A 21,905-nucleotide genomic window follows, 5' to 3' on the forward strand; every position below is an offset into this window, starting at 1 on the left:
TACGTGGTTATGCCCAATATATCCCATTTCAGTAACAATTCTTATTTTGAGCATCAGATTCTCAAATATACTTATTCAATGGCCGATTGTATAATTTACATTGAATACGAAAGAGATGTAAAAAGTAATAAGACTCACTTGTAAAAGGCTGATGTAACTAAAACGAACTATCCCTTGTTATTCATAGTTAACTAAAACCGGATACTAAAGCTAACACCAAACAAAAAAAAATATATCATTTTGAATTTAAATTGGAATACACATTTTCCTTGTTAATAAGCGGTAGCTGAAAACGAAAGATTTAACGAAGAAAACAAAGGCATTATAATACTAATTATAAGTACCTACTAAAGCTGAAAATAAAACTTTTTATGATAATTAAACATTCAATCAATGAACATTGTGGGAAAGCTAGCAACAAAATTAAAAGCTCATAAATTATAAATTGCATAAACAATTAAAGTAGCTAAAAGTTAAAAAAATATGCGTTGACAACAGTGTCAATAATTACGTTGCCTGGATCTAGGACTGTATATATGTCAGAGGAAATGCTCCAGCGTTGTCTGTAGTAAAAAGCCATAAGCCATTAATGTATAATTTAATTATTTTATTTTCACGGCGACACTTTGAATGGAAGGGTGGTTGCAAGAACTGAAGAGGGATTTGTTTACTCGATTGGACAATGAAAGTTCTAGGATCTTTTTGAGATTCAAAATGATTATATGACAACAAGACTCCCCCCTTGTTCTTTTCTGTCACCTGACATCCTCCCCGTAACTTCCTAAGAAATTCGGTCAAAATTTCTAAATAGCCATTTTGTTTAGTCAATATCTCCAATAAAATGCCTACAGGGATGATAATGCAAGAAAAGACCCTGAGGCAAGGGTTGATAAAATAAATTCAAAAAAGACTTTTTGATGTAGGGTTTGTGATTAGCTTGAATCTTTAGAGATCGTTCTCTGGTTCACAAAGATCAAACTTTTTGTTATGGGAAGAGGCCTCGTGATGGGCAAAAAGCTTTTTGTCCCTGATCCACTTAACACAGACAGTGTGAATTCTTGGGCCAAGATCAACGCAATATGCCAAAAATTCCACAGCAGCGTCCCCACCCCCTCACAAAAAGTAGTCCTAAAAGGGGTCAAAATTTTTTTCCTTCAATCGCCTCGAAGATTATAATCTTCATTCCTTGGACGTAGGTGACCTCAATGGAGTGGGATAAGCCGGGAAAAGGCATAACGCGCATAATTCTCTTTAGAGAAAAAGTAATTACAATGTTTTATCGATATTTTCCGTAAATGTTTAAATAAACAATGAGTTTTTAAGATAGCATTAATTTACTTTTAATCCATTCCAAAATTAAAAGGAGAGTAGCAAAAATAAAAGAAAGCCAACACTGTAAGAGAGAAAAACAAAATAGCAGAGTGAATCAGGCAGGTGATAATACTATACGGCAGAGTTTTTAAAGCTTTTGGAATTCCGGCTTCCTTACTTTTGTAAAAGGTTATTGCAGCGCATAGAATGTAAGGACTAGGTCAGATATTCAACCAAGGCCTTATGGACATGGGGCTTGGGGGGTTCGCCCACCCCCAGTGTTCCTCCGACTAGAAAAATCGTAACAAAAAGGAATATAAACCCATTTTTGGTGCGTTTTTTAAAGCTTCTTTTATTACCCCTCATTCCCCCAAAAATCTTTTGTAAATCCCCCAAAAAATCTTCTATTTAAGGCCCTCTATTTAACTAATGAAAGTTTGTAGGTAGCTGTATAGACAGATTGCAATTTGCTATGGCCTACATTATCATATTATCAGATGATTTTTATTAATAGGTACTGATATATTATCACTTATCTCAGTTATTTATATTTAGTAGAAAGGACAATATATTTAGATACATGAGATATTAGTATAAACACTCAAAATTGCCTTTTATTAAGACAAACAAAGCTGATTAATAGAGGAAAGTAAAAAATAAATTAGGCATGCTGTAGGGAAGTTTTATGCATATATTTTATTAGTATTATGTAAATATCTTAGAAACAATTATATTTTAAAAATAAAGATTCATTTTTACATCAGATTCTTAAATATCACACAAAAATCTATTGCATCCACAAGACTTAGAAAGTCAATTCATAAAGGTCAGTGAGGGAGACCTTTGAATTGAATCATTAAATGTAGGAAGACAAATTAAATACAAATATTTTAAGAACAATATTTGAGAGTATCACACGTAGTTCTTTTTCGCCTTTTAAAAGAACATACTACAATACTTTTTTATTTGATTATTGTGGAATTTAAATAGTTTCTTAGACCGCACTGCGTTTCCAGTTATGAATTTAAATAATAGAAAATATAGAAGAATGCGTAAAACATTTAAAACAAAGACAGTGGACAAAGAAAATATCCAAAAATTTGATTTAATATATATTTTACTTAATACCCGTTATAACAATTTGTAGCTTGACATTATTTGCGGTCTCCCACACCCCAGTACATGTTCCATAGGCCTCTACTGGGCCACATCGTAGCACAAACAAAACTTAATTTTTTCTCAAATCAAACTTATTGAAAATGACATCAGTCTTTTTATCCTCCCATTTTTAAGTTCCTCCTTATGACTTTTGTGCTAATTTATTTATTATGTTTTCATTATATTCATTGTTCATTATAATTTCTGTTAATTTTAATTATCTGCTTAAGACATAGCTTCGCTCTTTACTTTTATTAAAAAGAACTTGTGTTTTTTATATTTAATGCTAAAATCATTATGCTAGAAAAGAAGAGCGAATCATATAGAGGGCAAAAAACTGACAACAGATCTTGCTTGATAAACTGTCTCCATCTGCTTCTCCCAAGAACAAAAGAGAGAAGTTACCCACAATAAAAAAAAGTATTCTTCATGTAAAATATCCATTCGAATTTAATATATATTAAATCAAATGATATAATATATATTAAATCAAACAAGTTTTGATTTAATATGTATTTTACTCATACCACATATAATAATTTGTAGCTTAAAATTACCCGTGGCTACCGACACCCCAGTACAGGTTCCATGGCCCCCAACGGCACCGCTGCGCACACTTTGAAAACACTGTTAGACGGGATATATATTTGTATAAAAAGAATGGGGTAGTTTTGTCAGCAAGTTTCACAAGTTTCAAACGGACAACTCATAAACAGTGAATCTAATGTAGAATACTATTTTGGATATTCAGTAGTGCTTATTACTTATTGCAATTAACAGGGACGTGACTCCAACATTTTTATTGGGGGGGAATAGGGGTCCATATCCGGATAGTCAAGGGGCAGGGACGATATAATAATATTTTTTCTTTAAATTATCAGAGGCCAACCCCCCTCGTAACAACACCCCTGGCAATAAAAGAAAATAAATTACTAAACTGAATATATTTTTTTTTATTTCGGAAAGTCATATTAAATTTACATGAATAAGCCATTAAACACGAACAGTTCTAAAACTAGCAAGCTAATGACTTATTGAAATACAAAGCACTCCATGTATGTTTTGTTATCATAAAAATAAAATAGAAATTGTTTATCTATAAAAGGCTTCATTGAAGCTTATTGCGATATCAAACACAATTAGAAAAAATTAATTGCAAAACGTTGCAATGACAGCAAAACAAGAAAATTCGCGAATGAATTATTATTTGGGATACTTGAATAACCAAAATTTATTAGAATCAGCACAAAAGAACACGGTTTCAGTAGGTACGTTCTAAGCTGAACAGACAAATAGCGCAAAGAGTATGGGTAATATAGAAGGGCGGAAACGGACACAAGAGTTCAAAAGAAAATATATCAACGCTATCCTTATTTGGCAATTCTGTTCTTTTTTTTAACTACCTTAAGATGCTGCATGTCGCCTACAAATGGAACGAGAAAAAGTTATAAGAAAGGATTTAAAGGAAATTGGAACTCCATGGAAGGTGTAAAGAGGGATGCTTTTAATAGATTGAGAGGGAGGAGAAATGTGCGCAACAGTGTTGGTCTCAGGCGACTTGGTGCTGTAGTGCGTTGTTGGTAGTAGTAGATATCAGTAAAGGAAATTTTACTAAGCTTACTACTGCATGAGCCAAATTGGTTGGCGGTTTTAAAGGATTTATAAGCCGGGTATGGCTTATCTAATTTGGAACTAGGTCAAATAACTCTCTGGCAGTTATAGGTTGTTAGTAGTAGTAGGTATGATGCATACGTCTCTGTTCATGTACTTTAGAATATGGGGAAGGCTAAAAAAGGCAGAATTCTGTCAGTTTTAGGCTTAAAAGATTCAAGTTAACTAATCTACTTAACCTGCCGCGACTTTTACAAGCTATTAAGGCCTATTTTGGTGCATATACATTAACCTACTAAAAAATAAACCATGCTGTTTACAAGGATTTAATTTAAATCCTATAGTATTGGAAATCAATTAGATCAATTGCTTGAATCATCCAATCTTCCATGAAAATTTTCAATTCAGGCATTTCACTGTAACTAGCGAACTTTTATCATCATTGGTAAACAAAATGCATTGTAGATTTTTTTTTACATAATCAAAAATTGAATTTTAAGTGTAAATGGAAAGGCAATGTGGTCTAAGAAATTAAATGCGGTATATAATCAAATGGTATCATTCACATAGTGACTTGTGAAGCTTTCCATGTGGTATTCACGAATAGCGAAAAACTACCAGGCGAGTAGACAAGAATTGGCTTCATTTGGAAAAGATAACCAGGAAGGTAGTGGAACATTTTCTTGGCTAGGAATTTTTGACGTCAAATCAGGAATACTATCCCCGTGGCTTTGAAACAACCTACCAACTGCGTCCTTTTCTTCAATATGTAAGTCAATAGCTTCTTTAAATCAATAATTTTTTCTGAAAACCTTGCAGAATCACAGTGAAGATCCAATTATTAATGTCAGTTCATTCAGGTAAGTAAATCAGGGCAACCGAAGAATATTCCAATACTGGACATTCCATTTTTTAGAAAGAGCTACTCCTCCTATGAGGAGGAGTAACCCTTCTCCTGAGACCTCTCAGAGAGGGAAGGGGTCACTATCCAAATAAAGTAGAATCCTTTGAGCAGTATTATAATTCCTTCGTATTTCAAACTAGAAAATTGTACGTAAGAATAAACGAGTTTAACTTAAGGTTTATTAAATATATAATTTCGTTATTATATAATTCATTCCAAGACAATAAAGTATATGCATATCACTACATAGCATAAACCGGGCTAAATGACAAATCACACATTTTCAAACATGGAAAGACTAGTTGAATTTTCAGCTTTTCGATTTCGCTAAAGGGAGACAATCACGTATTTGTCAACATTGTCGATATATTCCCTAAACAGCTTAAAGATATGAAATGAAAAATGAATATAAGATGAACACGAGCTAGCTTCGGGGGTCAAAGGAAAATGATGAGAAATAATTTAGAGCATGGGTGGCTACACCAAAGTGGCCACACAACATAAGTTAAAAATTTAGAAAGAAAAAAGATCTTCCGGAGCCGTTGATGGCATATATGGCACCGACCGTTGTCAACGTTTTAATTGTCTCAGCCTTTTTTTACAGACACAGCTAGCAGGCCTGTCACCCAGCCTTGCGACAGCTGGGACTGAACTCCGGGACCATCAATCCACTGCGCTCAACGTGCTTTAAAGGAGGAGCGAAGGAGGAGAAAAAAAGGAGGAGTGCTTTAAAGGAGGAGGAGTTTTATGAGAGGTGCGGACCTGGAAAAAGGTTCGGGCTAGATCTAAATTTAAGAAAACAGAGAAAAATGATCAAGCCAGAGTGACCAATTCATTGACAAAAGGTATCTAGTTATGATACCATGGTCGTTATGATAATTAACAACACATTTTCAATTAAACGAAAATAGGTTATGATAAACCAATATAATAAGCTATGACAAATTTTCCTTCGACCCCTGCAATACAGCTTTCTTGAACTAAAGAAAGTAACATAAAACTTAATGCCATGATAAACTTAATACCATAAATGCCACGACATTAGCTGTTTCTTTGGATAATACAACTGGGCCAATATCCAAAACTTATATCTCAATAAGTTAATCAAAATGCCTGAAAAAATTCCTACTGGCATGAAAGCTGAACCCACCATGAAAGGGCCACCAGGTGTCTATTGGTGCAGGGTTGGAAGTTTTGGCTGACTGCCATTAAATCATGGGTTCATTCCCCATGCTAGTAGCGATTTCCACAAACAAATTTCTTTATTTAGTTTATATAAACACGTTTGTTATTTGAGATTTTTGGTTTGTATGGAAAAGTTACGATACTCTGACTCATTCATTTATTATTTCTTCTGAAGCTTTTAATAGAACTTTTTTGGACTAAAAAAAGTAAGATATAATTACTTGCCTAATTTTATATAGAAATTTCAAACAAATTCAAACTATTAAATAAACAAATTTTAACATTACGTTACCAGTTCTATGGGTAAAAAAATTTATTGGTCAATTTTCATAGAATATAAAAGAATAAGTTAGGAACGCTTGCCGAATTTTAAACTTTTTTTGAAGCCCAGATCTTAGAACTGAAAAAGTAAATTCAAGTTGTAATTATTTTTTATGCCAAATAGTAAGAGAAAACATGGGGGACAGAGAAAGAGGGTAAAAAGGGAGGTAGGGAGAAAAATATTTACAAATAAGCATCAAAATACGTAATTTGAACGAACCCTTGACACACGTTTAAAGGTTATAGCCATCTTCTCCGCATGGTTACACGGACTACGAAAGACAAAGTTTTATGACAAATGGGATTTGTAAACAAGAGAAAAAAAAGGAAAAAGAAGAACACGAGAAGAGTAAATAAAAACCGAAAGACGCAACAAAATTAAAGTACTGAAACTTCTTACAGCTAAAGCTTTAGATGCTTAACCAAACCTTTTGGTTTAAACCAAAATCCATCAAAGAAAACCAAATGACTTAAACAGAAATACTAAACGAGCAACTTGGGTAGTTTTACTACCCTTTACTACCCAAACAAAGAAGTTTAATAAGAGCCAAATAGCCCCAATATATATATACACAGGCAAATATTAAACTGTAGTAAATTATAAAGGGAAAATCCTGAAACCATTTCACTTAAAGTCTACTTATCTTAAACTCGAAAGATTTCCAACTTAACTTGACTGAAGTGTAGAAATCTAACATATTCAAGAAACAGGCCCATTGTAATAAAATTTTTTAACAAGTTATCACTTTTTTTGGTAAAGCTTTAATGTTTTCACCTTAAAAGGAAATCAATATTTGAAACATACAAAATCTACATTTTATAATAATTAAAATTTTTAAGTAAATTACAATAACATTATACAGTTATAACTATAAAAAAAGTGGTCTTAGAAAAAAAAAACTTTCTTAATTAGTGTCGACACTTTTCTGTGAAATTACTTTTTGATTAAGACCATCCTAAGACGAGAAAAAAGAGATTAAACTGAATACAAAAGATATTGTTAATTCCTATCGCACATTATTTCAATTACGCTTATTTGGTAAAGAAAAGTTTGGTAACTTTGTTTTTTTTTTTCATTTTTTTCTTTTAATATTAAAAGGGAAGCAATTTTGAAATTACGGAAAATGTGCTTGATAATTATTAATTTTTTTTTTATTAATAGCAATAAACTTTATAATAAATCTGCAAAAGAAAGTAGTGTCGACATTTTCCGGTCAAAGTACTTTTTAATCAAACTATCATTATATGACGAAAACAAGAGAATAAGCGTTAATAAGCCCTGTCAGGTATTGTTCAAATTAGTTTCGATAAAATCCTATTACCTATTAGTTTTACATGTTTGGTAATGCTATATTTCTTTGTTCAAACTTTTCCAATCTTAAAAAGAAAGTAATTTTTGAAATTCTAGAACATGCATTTTATAATTATTATGACTTGATATAGGTGATAATTAATATGGAATTGGTTGAGCCAATATTTGCGTTCAAATGCTGATTCAACAAATTTGCGTTCACATATGCGAACTACATATTGATTCATCTGCATATTGCGTTCACATGTTGGTTCAACAAATTTGCATTCACATATGCAAACTACATATTGGTTCACCTGCATATTACGTTCACATGTTGGTTGAACAAATTTGCATTCACATATGCGAGCTACATATTGGTTCACCACTATTGCGCGGTGATTCATTCACCTGACATTCGTATTCATTCATATTCACCTGAAAAGTGTCTCTATGGAAAAGGGGAAGGGGAGAGTACATCAAATAGGATTTGGAAAGAAAAATTAGTTGTGTTAGAGACACTAGCTATTTCATACTAACACAGTCTTCAGGGCTGATCAGAACCATTAGTAATCAGGCTATAGATCCGTCTATCAGAGTAGTGGCTATTTAGCCTCAAGTACGTACTCACGGAGACATAACAGGCTTTAGAAAAATCCTATTTCTTTTTTATATAGAATTTCATTGCTAGATTTTCTAATGGCAAGCAGATTCTAATGGACATTTTCTAATGGACTAAGCCAGAGGTTAGCTTCAATGTCGGTTTCAATTAGCTAACAACTTTAAAAAATGAATTATAAAGTAGGAGCGGCAAAAATAAACTCGCCTAGGGGGTGACACAAAGACAGATGCAGCCCCAATTTACAAAAACGTCAGACTTATTCTTTTTCGTCGATGCTGCTTGACAATTCGGTCAGAAGATGGTTACTTACAAACATTTATACGTGTTTTCTAGTAACTATGGATAGATGGGACTGTACATTCCCTGTCATGAGATACTATCTTTTAGCGCCATCTATAGAAACCCAATCATAGAAACTACTCAAGACATGTACCCAATTGATGAAGACGGTCCATAGTGTTGGGAGTGAATGTTTAGAAAAGAGAAGGGGGAGGCTCAAAGCTTTAAAGTACGTTTTTAGGGTCAAGTATTCGTTTTACAATGTTTTGTTAAAGTTTCACCACGGGGTGAAGGCTTTTTCCAAACAAATTTAGAAGGTACTTCCTTCTCAGTGTGTAAATACGTCTAAAAATGAACCAAGTCCCTATTCTATAAATACCACTGCTATTCTAAATCTCGAAAACTGTCCTTACATATGGATCTAAGAAGAAGAATTTAGTAAATTCAAAGAAAGAGAAAAAAAAAACTTTAGGAATCGATTAGAACGTCACAATGGGACGCAAGACTTTGAAAGTCTGTATTATCCTTTTCCTTTTTGACAGGGTTGCCAACAATCTGAATAGCCGACATCTTCGATCGTTGAAACAAATCGATGGTACTTATTGCAATATACCTGTAAAATATTTTTGAATTACAATTACTTTTGTAATTGACAACAGAGAACTTTATAATAAACAGCTTTTACACTAAATCTTAAAGGTTTTACTATTTTTTCCAAAAGTAAAATATAATTCATAAATACAATCACAGCAACTGATTAAAACTTTAGGAAGTTGTAGAGCAAAGAACACAGTTCAAATATAAGAAAAAAAGACAATGAGTCTATTCTGAATTCAAAAACAAAATATGATAAAAATCGCACAATTGCTTCCTCTTAAAATCGCATTCATATGATTTCTTTGGACTTTTACGTTTCATTTTCTTTCAACAACTTCATGTAAAATTGGTTTCTTTCAACAACTTCATGTACAAAAAAAAAAAAAAAAAAAAAAAAAAAAAAAAAATTCCGCCCCTTTCCACTACAAACATTTGTGGGCCTAATTTCGCACTCCAAGTCCAATTTTTCAAATTTTTTTTTATTTATTTTTTTTTATTGGAAAGCCTTGTTAGCCTGTATTCTTCTCGAATAGTTACGAATGACGAAAAGGGACATGTTTACTGGAAATATATTTGCACTTTGTCGATAACTTAGAAATATTAATAATTTAGAAATGTCGATAATAAAAACATAAATTTTTATAAATGAGGCAGTATCTGTGATGCATTATCCATTGGACGTTTGGAGTTTTCAGAAAAGTGACAAGTTTCAATTTAGAGATGATTAGGTGTAAACAGAAACATTAATAGTATAGTAATTAGAGGATGTTTAGGAATTATTCCGCTAAAAGGTTGTAAGTTAGTGAATATTATTAAGTTCTAGGAGCGTATTCTAAAGATGCACTTAAAACTACTTACTTGGAAGCTCTTAGAGATGACTTTTTAAGTTCATAGCCATACTGAGTAAGGAAGATTTCAGAAGAGTGGAAGATTATGGAAATAGTAGATTGGGTATAGATAATGAGGTGGGTAAAGATGGCAGGAAATATTTTACGTGATCAAGAGGTACAGGTTTGGCTGTATGAAAGGAGCTTTTCTGATTTCCTCCGACTTTACGTCGTTGTAAAGGAGACAATGGGGGGAAGAGGTATTCTTCAAGGTGAATTTGAGAGCGGGGAAGCTAAAGTATATTATTGAATTGAAGGAGAATAGTTTACCACTTAGACAAGAAGAAAATATTTAGGGAGAACACAAGTGCATGATGGGCCATTTTGCCCCATGTGTGGAGCATATAGTTGAGACGGAGGAGGGTGAAGAATTGAGTGAGTGGCGAACGGAAATGCATGGAGATTGTATGTTTGAGAAAAGATGGCTAGCAAGTTGAGTGGGGGGTAATTGTTTTGTGAGTGTGAAAACATTAGAACGATTTCTCAGGCTTTCTCACATATTATTGTGATTGGTGTAATGTTTTTGTATATGCAGTGCATATGTCACCTTCGACTATGCCAGTAAAAATTGAACTTTTCCTTTTGTTTATTACCATAGCCCTAGGGCTTTTAGAGCAATAAGATTAGTATTATTTTTACAGTAAGTAAATGTACTAGTACATTTAATGAAATAACAATATAAATGATTTTTTGTGTGCTAATATGAATAAATCTGGTATAATACGGTAATTTCTTTTCTAAGGTAGTCCCAGTTTTGAGCATTACCTCTCACATAAGCTGAAACTACTTACCGTCGATTTGAGGTGAAACAAACGTGCCTATCAAGTGACCCATAGTAAGAGCTTAAATATTATCTGTCCCTAAGGTTACATAAGCCGTCTCATACCTCTTATTGAAGATAACTCTTTTTTCACACACATTTTTACTATTGAGAAATTAAGATAGCTAGGCCTGATTTAACGAATAAATGATGATAAGTTGCTGAAGACTGTGCTTTTTGGCCATCTATTTGGGGCAAAAAAAAAACTATATTCAAGGGAACTATATTCTGAGGGGGGGGGGGTGATAACTCAGTATTTACTTTTTGGTAGGGTATAGCTAGTATAACTTTTAAAACTGGTCTAAATTGGTAAAGAGATAGTCCTTTAGCCTCAGAAGGGTCTTAACTAGCTTGTAGACTTTTTCAACAACTCTTTGATTGGATGAGCCTACTTGTAATTAAAATTAGTGAGTAGCTTAAAGGGAGAGGAGAAGTGGTGGTATGATTCCCCCTAGTCTGCATTTGCTTTCTATCGGGGAATTAAGAGATGCCAAACGATAAGCTCTGCGAAAAATATGGTTCAATTTTAGTTTCTAGAGGTTTTATGAAACGAAGACCCAAGAGCTCATATGGCACTTCTGACGAGGTCAGAACCTAAAATTAGAATTGGTACTAGAGTTATCGATTTTATTATCCAAGCACATCAAGAACCACTACACTCGCCAAAGCACTAGCAATACCTCCAACTCCCCTAAAGAGATCGAATCCGGTCCGCTTATGTCAAACACGTATCTATATCTTGTGCTTATTCTCGAACTCGTCGAAGCACTAGAAATCTCCCCCCCCCCCAAAGAGAGCGGATCAAGTCCGATTATGTCAATAATGTATCTAGAACTTGTGCTCATTCTTCCCATCAAGTTTTATTCCGATCTCTCCACTCTAAGCGTTTCCCGAGATTTCCGGTTTCCAAGATTTTTCATTTCCCCCCTCCGCCCCCCTATTTACTGTTTTAAAAAGTAAAGTTGAGAGAAAGAGTCGAACTTTAGCGTAAAGAGCAGGGCGTTGATGAGGAAGCAGCCCCTTTCATATACGAAGTAATTTCTGTTCGTTTAAAGTTTTAATGTCACTCCTTACTTTCAGTTAAAAAAACTTGTTTTTATTATTTAATAAGGTGATAGCAACATTAGAAGTATATATATATATATATATATATATATATATATATATATATATATATATATATATATATATATATATATATATATATATATACTAGCGGTTGGGGTGGCGCTTCGCGCCACCCCAACACCTAGTTGGTGGGGGCGCTTCGCGCCCCCCCGCGCACGTAAGTCGTTCCGCGCCATATTAGTTACGCACCATTGTAGTTGTGTCCATGTGTACCACCTATGAATATATATAGATTTATATATGTGTTTCAAACTACGTAAAACTTGCAAATATACAACATTCTTGGCTTTCCCATTGTCTGTGCATATACAAAGCCTTATGTACTAATAATGACGTCATATGCAAACGCTCTTTTTACAAACAAACAAACATGCATACACACAACTCGTTTTCATATAGATAGATAGATAGATAGATACAATACAAATTAACTGCGTAAAACTTGCGAATATACAACATTCTTCGCTGTCCAATTGTTGCTGCATATAAATAGATTGTCAGGTTTACCGACCCTCGAACATGCAACGTACAATTGTCCATGGGAAAAACAATCAGTATTAAGATCTATACCACATTTTTCTAATGATTGACCTTGAGCTTTGTTAATGGTGATCGCAAATGCTAATCGAATTGGGAATTGCAATCTTTTGAATTGAAAAGGCAGATCCGTTGGAATCATGGGAATGCGAGGAATAAGAACAGCCTTACCCTCAAAAGGCCCTGTCAAGATTGTGGCCTCTATTAGGTTTTCCATTGCTTTTTTTTACGGCAAATCGCGTGCCATTGCAAAGCTTTGGTGGGTTGATATTTCTTAAAAGTATTATTGGTACGCCTATTTTTAGTTGTAGCACGTGTGGTGGAAACCCTGAAAGATCCACGGAATTTAAAAATTCAGATGGATAATTAACCGCTTCATTTGGTTCCAAAACTGTGTCGACTGACTTGTAAAGGACTGCCTGGTCTCGAATCTTGGTCAAAACAATATTGTTGATTTCGTGGACGTCTATATTTTTGGGTGCAAGAATCGCTCTTTCACTTAGCCATTTATTATTTTTATAATTGTTTAGAATATTCGGAAATACTTTTTCAATCAATTCATTTTTGGACGTCACTAAATTACAGAAATCAGCAGGTAATTGTATACGTCCTGAAATTGATTCTACTGGGAGCTTTCCGTTTCCAATTGCCAGCAATTGATCTGAAAATGTTTGACCAGAGTCATCGTTTTGCAATCGGACACGCATATTTGTAGTTAATTTTAATGTTTTTACGTGTGCCCATAAATTAGAATTTTTCAGGCAAGCATTCATTTCGTCTGCAGGAGTTGATCTAGGTATTATAAGTAATGCTTGCGTGAAATCTCCCGCAAGCAATATTAATGTGCTGCCAAAGGGTTTCGACTTCCCTCGCAAATCTTTCAAGCATTGATCCAGAGAATCGAGCGATTTTTTGTGTGCCATTGTGCACTCATCCCAAATAATAAGTTTGCATTGCTGCAATACTTTACCCAAACCAGATGATTTGGAAATATTGCACGTGGGAGTTTCTGTAGAATGCAAATTCAGAGGCAATTTCAAAGCGGAATGAGCAGTTCTTCCACCAGGCAGCAATGTTGCGGCTATTCCGGACGACGCAATTGCTAACGCTATATCATTTTTTGATCGAATTGATGCCAGAATCAGTTTTATCACAAACGTTTTACCAGTACCTCCTGGCGCATCCAAAAAGAAAATTTCTCCAACTTTGTTATCGACACAATGCATTATCGTATCATAAATGTCTTTTTGTTCCGACGTTAACTTGGAAATGTTATTTTGTACATACGACAATAGATCACTCGTACTGTAACTTTGTCCACGATCCAACTATTTCTACACATGTCGAAACAGCAGCGATACGGTTAGGTGAAGGCATTCCCAAATCCTGAAGAGGTTTGTTTGCCATACGTACGCACAAATCTTCTATAATAACTAAAGTGTAGTTATAAATTTCTGATGTAAAATCAAAAGTCATATCTGACGTCTCTAACTGTTTTCGATGGAGTATATCTTCGGACATTTTTGACTTATATTTTTCCCATAACTCTGTAGGAGCTGATGGAGAGCAAGTTGTTAAAATGATGCCAAACAATGCACGAATTTGACTTGGAGTTGACGTTTCGCACGCGTCATTGATGCAGTTATCCCAGTGTTGGTCATTCTCCAATAAATTCAGAGCTTGGCATGTACTACGGTAAGTGTCATGTATAGTACCGTTTACAGTTCTCAAATACTCGAAGGATGTCGGACCGGGTACATTCACCAAAAGCAGGCGTAGAAAGAAGCATTCATGTTGATTGGGGTGAACGGTGTAGAGTCTTCCTATCGTGGTATCTTTGAAGATGGTAGGTTGGCCGTCGACTGACTTACCCTGTTTTCGACGTTCAAATACTTTATTTTTAGTATTCCACGTGTAATACAAAGGCACTTCAGTATACAGCAGATTTTTACAAAAGAATCATTTTTGCAACGCGAAAAGAAACCGGTTAACTTTGTATCCGGTGGATTCAGGGCTCTTTGTTGCACGTTGGTTTCCGAGAAATAAACACGTTGACCATTCTGTAAATGTACCGCTAAGTGAACAACAGCTGGACTACGTTCATGTATCGGAAATGAAAGAATTCGCCAAACAGCTTCATTACTGCTTATGTATCTTCCAGCCTGATATTGTACGATTTCGTCGATATCTTTGATTTCAGGCTGCAAGCCAAAAACTGCCATGTCACTGCCTTTGTTGACGTATTTACATATGTATTTGATTGCCTTTACGGAGTTAGAGTATTCAACGTTTATGTGTGCATTAAATGTTTTTGATAATAATGGGGAATATGGAACAACCCACTGGTTATCTACTTCGATGGTGGTACCGTTACGCTTCTTTATTATTGCTGTTTTACCGCCATCTTCAGTAGATCTTCTTCTATATTGTGGGTAACCATCATTGCCAGTAATTGTGTTGGATACTAAAAGTCGAGGATATTGCTTTGTGCACCTTCCTTTGGCCATGCATGGTGAATTTTCGTTCAGTGCACCGCAAGGTCCATGTATCATATTTTTTACAATAATATCATGTAACCCCTTATCGACATTTTCATCGGGTATTTCAGCGGAAATCACATCATCAATTTCGTTCGAAGTAATTTTTTTATGTAGCCAGATTAGTATATGTGCGTGTGACCAACCTCGTTTTTGCCATTCCACTGAGTACATCCAGCATCGCACTGACCCAAACACTTCAAAATTTACTATGTAGTTTATCAGTGATTTCAACTTTTGCCGGAAGACACGGGCCGTAATGTAATGTCTATGAACCACCGATTGTCCTTGAAGTAAAAGCTGCAGTATCTCGTCCCAAGATTGATTACATGTAAATGTAATAAATAAATCTGGACGACCATAGAGACGAACATACGCAATAGCATCTTGAGCATATTCATGCATATGACGGGGACTGCCAGCATATGACGAAGGTAAAATTGGTAATCCTCCAACGTTTGTGGTATTACCGTTATTTATAACTGCATCTCGCAAATGAATGTATTGTCCAGAGCGGAGCTTGGTCTGATTCAGGCGGATATATAGCAGACGTTCTGATTCAATTTTAGCATACATATCAACGACGAATTGGTGAAACAATTGACGGCATTTTAAAATATAATTTTCTTCATCCTGCCGAATCATTAGTCTATAGGAATAATAATGCATTGCACTGCATTTCTTCATTTCTTTGTTAGTGGCTGGATTCATCAATTTAATATTAAAAAAATAGCCGTCGGCTCCATCCCAAAAAATGATAGGATATTGTAGGGCATCGTAGCATCGATGAGTTTCAGCAATTCTTAACAACTGAGCGTTTCGCTTATGAAGAATAATATCTCGAGGTAAAAACTGATCACCGACCATAACGAGATTGCCACTTCGTCGATAGTTGGAGCATTGTATCTACGCACATGTTGGCCAGGAGGCGTTTTGTCAGCGGAAATAACAATTTTATGCGTATCAGTGGGCATCAATTCGATGGCTGTTTTGAACAGACGCACTAAATTATTATTTTCGTGGAAAAGATGTTGCAATTGGGAAACGATTGTCCTTTCAACGTTGGGGGAGATTTCGCAACGTGCATTCAATTCGGAATTTCTATCACTGATGAAGTACAATTGTAAAAATTTATGATTCTCGCCTGAGAATGGTAGTCCCGAGGCGCAACACATTCCCATTGTTTCACCATTGAATTTCAAGGCCTTGCAATAGGGACAAATTTTAGACATAGTCCCGATTTGAACACATCTACTCAAGCTATAATCATCGACTGGGCTGTACCTGAATGCCAGGCGATAACTTTCAGGTGGCTCGGATTCCTCGGCACGCTTTCTTTTCTTACTTTCTCTATCAGCAGCAAGCCTGATTTCTTGCTGTTCTTGTGATTCCTCGGCACGCCTTCTTTTTTCACTTTCTCTTTTAGCAGCAAGTCTGGTTTCATGTTGCTCTGGTAGTTCCTCGGCATGCCTTCTTTTTTCACTTTCTCTTTTAGCAGCAAGTGTGGTTTCATGTTGCTCTGGTAGTTCCTCGGCACGCCTTCTTTTTTCACTTTCTCTTTTAGCAGCAAGTCTGGTTTCGCGTTGCTCTGGTAGTTCCTCGGCACGCTTTCTGTTCTTTCTTTCTCTATCAGCCTCAAGCCTGTTTCCTTGCTGTTCTTTTGATTCCTCGGCACGCTTTCTTTTCTTACTTTCTCTATCAGCCTCAAGCCTGTTTCCTTGCTGTTCTTTTGATTCCTCGGCACGCTTTCTTTTCTTACTTTCTCTATCAGCAGCAAGTTTTATGGCATAGACTCTTTGAGCATCTTCCTCGGCTGTTGCCATTGTAAGTTCATCAGTCATTTTACAGTTAAACATTAGTAGATTTCTACGTGAACGCATGTCTTAAATATCTTTAATGACGTCACAATCATAACAAAAATGACGACAACTAACTTCATGACGTCAGTCAACACACAAACATGACGTCACCCGACAGACAGACCCACACATCCACAGACAACTTATTTATATATATATATATATATATATATATATATATATATATATATATATATATATATATATATATATATATATATATATATATAAATAAGTTGTCTGTCTGTTATGTCTGTTACACTTTGTCTGTTACGCTAGATTATATCTTCTATATATATATAAAAGAAAACAAACTAAAATGTAAAAACTGGGAATTGCATAAATATTTCGAAATATTTTGACAATAGATTAAAGTAATTCGAAAGAAGAAAAATGGTAAAAAACTAAAAAAAACTAAAAAGAAAAAACTAAAAAAAAATAAAGAATTAAAAAATTAAAAAAAGAAAAACCTAAAAAGAAAAAACGTAAAAAAATAAAAAAGATTAAAAACTGAAAAGAAAAAAACTAAAAAAAGCCAAAAAACTAAAAAAAAGAAAAAAACTAAAAAAAAACTGAGAATTGCACAAATATTTCAATATATTTTGACAATAGATTAAAGTAATTCGAAAACCTTAAAACAGATACCCCAAATTTTGAGGTTTAATATAAATTGTTGGAGCTTTAGCATGCTTGGCACGTAAAGATTTTTCCAAGTGTCAATGTTAGAATGAACATTGACAAATTGAAGAAAACAAATCAATAAAAAGAAGGAACTAAAAAAAGGAAAAAACTAAAAAAGAAAAAAAAACTAAAGAAGAAACTGTATCTAAATATATAAACATAAGTTGTATATATGCATGTTTGTTTGTTTGTGGGTTTGCATTTGACGTCATTATAAGTATATAAGGCTTTGTATATGACGTCATTATAAGATGACACTATAGACCGGGACACCGGGACACAAATGACGACCGGGACACAGGGAATACAAATGACGACCGGGACACTCAAAGAGAAATTACAGACCGGGACACCGGGACACAGGGAATATAAATGACGACCGCGACACTCAAAGAGAGATTACAGACAGGGATGCCGGGACACAAATGACGACCGGGACACGGAATATAAATGACGACCAGGACACAGGGACACAACTACAACGGGGACGCCGGGGGCACAGGGGGATATATAAATGACGGCGGGGCCACAGGGAATGTTCGATTAGTAATCACCATCAACAAAGCTCAAGGGCAATCGTTAGAAAAATGCGGTATAGATCTGAATACAGATTGTTTTCCCCTGGATAATTATTATGTTGCATGTTCAAGAGCTGGTAAACCTGACAATCTATTTATATGGACAGACAATGGGACAGCAATATATATATATATATATATATATATATATATATATATATATATATATATATATATATATATATATATATTCACAGGTGGGACACAGGGAAACAACTACAATGGCGCGTAACTAATATGGCGCGTAACGACTTACGCACGCGGGGGGGCTTGGGGGGGCGCGAAGCGCCCCCACCAACTAGGTGTTGGGGTGGCGCCAAGCGCCATCCCAACAGCTAGTATATATATATATATATTGCAATTTTAGAGCACCTGGGATGCTCTAAAATTACCATTACCAAAACAAACTGGGAACAATAAACCAGAATAAAGGAAACTAGATTTTATTTCGTTTTTACGCAAAAAACCAAAAAATCCAGAAATATAAGAGCAGTTCGGCAACTGCAGCAATACCTCGACCAATATATGAACTGGAATTTAATTTGTGAATGCGCAAATTTCCAGTTTCGCGGAATTGCGAGATAGCACTCCCTAAAAATGCCAGAAAATAAGAAAATGAGCTGCTTTGGGTGCCATTTCCTATAATATTTCCTTAATTATTTTTTTTCACTATTTCTCATGCTTATTCCCCATTTTTCAAGTCTTCACAGAAACTGTGGAACCTTGCAAGTAAGGATCGGGTGTAAACTAAACTAAACATCCTGGTCCCCATTTGGGGCGTAAATCCATTTATTAAGCTTTGTTAAGCCATTTATTATGTTGGCAAATTTCTCCTTTTTTGAACTTTTGTCAAGGGAAAGCCACACCTTCTTACCACATATTTTTAGCCCATTTTTTTTTGCAAATTTTTTGCCCGTTTCTTTTTTTTAGTTGGCACAAACTGCTACCAAAAACTGCTAAACTAAATTGGAGTTCTTTTTCATTAAGCACTCAACCACCAATTTTCTGTTATCTTTTTTTTTATATATATGACTGTGCAAGTTACCCCAAAACATTTAAAGACAATCAGACTTTATTTTCACTGTCCCTGGTAATTTAATATTCACCTTGCAAGTACGTATTCTAAGATAAGAGCTACACCAGCTACCAACATTCTTATTCGGGCGTCCGGAAAATTTTTGGTGATTGCCCACGCGCCAACGGCAACACCGGATATGACAACCAGAATTGAGCCAGTCTTCAAACAATGACGAGGGGTTAGCGCAACAGACCATGGTATGTCCTTGAACGACACTGTTGCCACAACATATTGTGTCAGACATATTTTGCAGAACATAACATCCTCGTTACCAGAGCTCTGCAAAAGAAATGGGGAATTATTCTGAAACAAATCTAAAAAAAAAAAAAAATACTGAGGCAGAAAGGATAATAAATAATTATTTTGACAACAATGAACTTCGATTCATAATAAAAACAAATTTATATACAGTAATTGTTGAGATTCCAATTAAAAATGTTTTTACGGAAATAAAATATGCATCTGCTCGGTGCTTTTATATTTCAGGCAAAAACATTTACATGCAAAAATATTTTGGCAATCAGGCAATATCAATTTGGCAATATCAATTGGCAATTTATATATCAATATCAAATTTGGCAATATCAAAATCAATTTGACAATTTCAGGCAAAGAATATTTACATATAAAAATATTTGCAGCTTCCCCACACACTTGAAAGTAGAAACTCAACTAAAGTAGCTTACGCTGGTGTGTAAAAACATAAAATGCTTGGAAAGAAGGAAAAGTTTTTGCGATTGAGTTATACTGTCTCTAAAATAGGTATTTTTCTCTTGCGTGCTTATCCTTTTGATTTTTTTAGGGGGGGGAGGGTGTTATTATCTTGTTTTAAACACATTTTTTATGTACATTTATAGGGCACCTAACCTTTTGAAATACAATGATCTATCGATCTATAATAACAAAAGTCCGAAAATTTCAGTTTGACATCCAAAAGGCTTTATAAAGTAAGAAGAAAAGGTAAGAAGAAGAAAAAAAAACAAGGTTATACAGTTAACATACACTAGAAAACACATAAAGGCTTATACAGAAACGGAAAAATGGAAGAACTTCTCATATGCAAAGCTATAGTTGTTATTTTTATAAATTTGTTGTATTGATGTCTTTTAAGAAAAAATTCAATGCCAGATCTTTTCTAATTTTTAGGATATGTTTGTGTTTTCGACGTAACACCTTAAATTAGGATTTTTTTTCCCAAGACCATACTGCCTTTCTAAGACGAACAAATAAACGTCCAAATGGGGATACGTCCATTTATTAGACAGTGAAAATAGATACAAAAGCCTGGATATTTCGACTACATGTACAGCGATCCTCGTCAGCAGAAATGCTAAAGTATTAAAATTAAAACTAACATATTTATACAGAACTCCTGTCCACAAATGTTACAAAAAAATTACAGTTTAAGACTTTAGTCGAAATTAAAAAAATTCTATTCAAGAATAATTCCATAAACAGAGATACAGGTGAATTTGGATTGAACTCAATTTATGATAATTTACTGAGGTCAAATAAAACCCTATTGATGAACTCTCTCAAACAGATCTAGTGAATGAACCTTAACCTATTTAAAGTATTCAAACGCAAACTCTGCGAACTAACATAGATAAACTTGAACATGCAAACGCTATATAAAAAAAGAAAACAACATGAAAGAAAATCACATCTGATAAGCTAAAGAATTTGTTTTTATTTAGAGGCGTTACTATGATTTATACCTTCATTTTCTTTACTTATTTATTTTTAGATCATCGTAATGAATTTTTAAAGAAAAAGAAACTACTGTAGTTTTTCCAGATCTGACTTTCTTACTTTGTAATTTTTTTTTGTTTATAGTCTTTACTTTTTTTCGTTTTATGGGATGTCTTACTAATTATTTTTGGTATCGGTTTAATTTTTCTACTTCTCAATCTTTCATTTTCCTTTCTCTTGTCTCCTCAATTGTTACCTGTTGATAAATTCCGATAGAAATTGAACTAAAATATTCTACTTTTCTCTTTTCTAAAATACTTTTCTCTGTATACGTAAGAATAATTTTTAACAAAACAAGTTAGTACACAGTCCTGCTTCCCTCCTCATTCTAAACTCGTGATTCCCAACGTGGGGCACAGGTCCAACTGGCGATATATGGCAATTTTTGGGGGGAGGGGAGGGGAGGGGTAACGGTCAGGGCGTCGCTCTTTGGCTAACTGTACTTTAGAGCTTTATTTTGAACAGAACACTTTTCATACGAATGACGTCACATTCAAATGCATTTAAAGAGCAAAAAGATACATAATAGTATCGCAATGACCTCACACATTATACAAAATGTTCTGTAATCAAGACAGTATTTTTGATGAGCATAAAATGTGCCAAGAGGACGACTCCAAAAAAATACAATATTTGATGGTTTTTTATGCCTCCTTCAGATGAATACACGTAAAATTATGAAAAACAAAATTCAAATATCCCAAGGGGGCATTAGGATTATCGAAAAGCGCGGGTAGGATAACAATATAGTGTCTGTCGGCTACAATAT

At 34.5% G+C, this 21,905-nt stretch overlaps 1 protein-coding gene and 1 long non-coding RNA gene across 6 annotated transcripts in view; both read right to left on the reverse strand.

Moving 5' to 3' along the window:
* Positions 1-7,808: 7,808 nt before the first annotated feature.
* Positions 7,809-8,275, reverse strand: LOC136040576 (uncharacterized). Its single transcript, XR_010620815.1, has 2 exons — positions 8,168-8,275; positions 7,809-8,098 (listed from the first exon to the last, which is right to left on the reverse strand). It is a non-coding gene; the product is annotated as an uncharacterized LOC136040576 (long non-coding RNA).
* Positions 8,276-9,104: 829 nt separating this feature from the next.
* Positions 9,105-21,905, reverse strand: part of LOC136040575 (uncharacterized) — a 145,158-nt gene continuing 132,357 nt past the window's right edge. For all 5 annotated transcript variants that reach the window (XM_065724814.1, XM_065724811.1, XM_065724813.1 and 2 more), the window contains 2 exons: positions 19,413-19,663; positions 9,105-9,295 (listed from right to left, as the gene is read on the reverse strand). In XM_065724814.1, the coding sequence (XP_065580886.1) occupies positions 9,151-9,295; positions 19,413-19,663 (396 nt within the window). In that variant the 3' untranslated portion in view covers positions 9,105-9,150. The remainder of the gene's footprint in view (positions 9,296-19,412; positions 19,664-21,905) is intronic.

The sequence above is a fragment of the Artemia franciscana genome, chromosome 21 (genome assembly GCF_032884065.1).
Source record: "Artemia franciscana chromosome 21, ASM3288406v1, whole genome shotgun sequence".
Lineage (NCBI taxonomy): Eukaryota > Metazoa > Arthropoda > Branchiopoda > Anostraca > Artemiidae > Artemia > Artemia franciscana.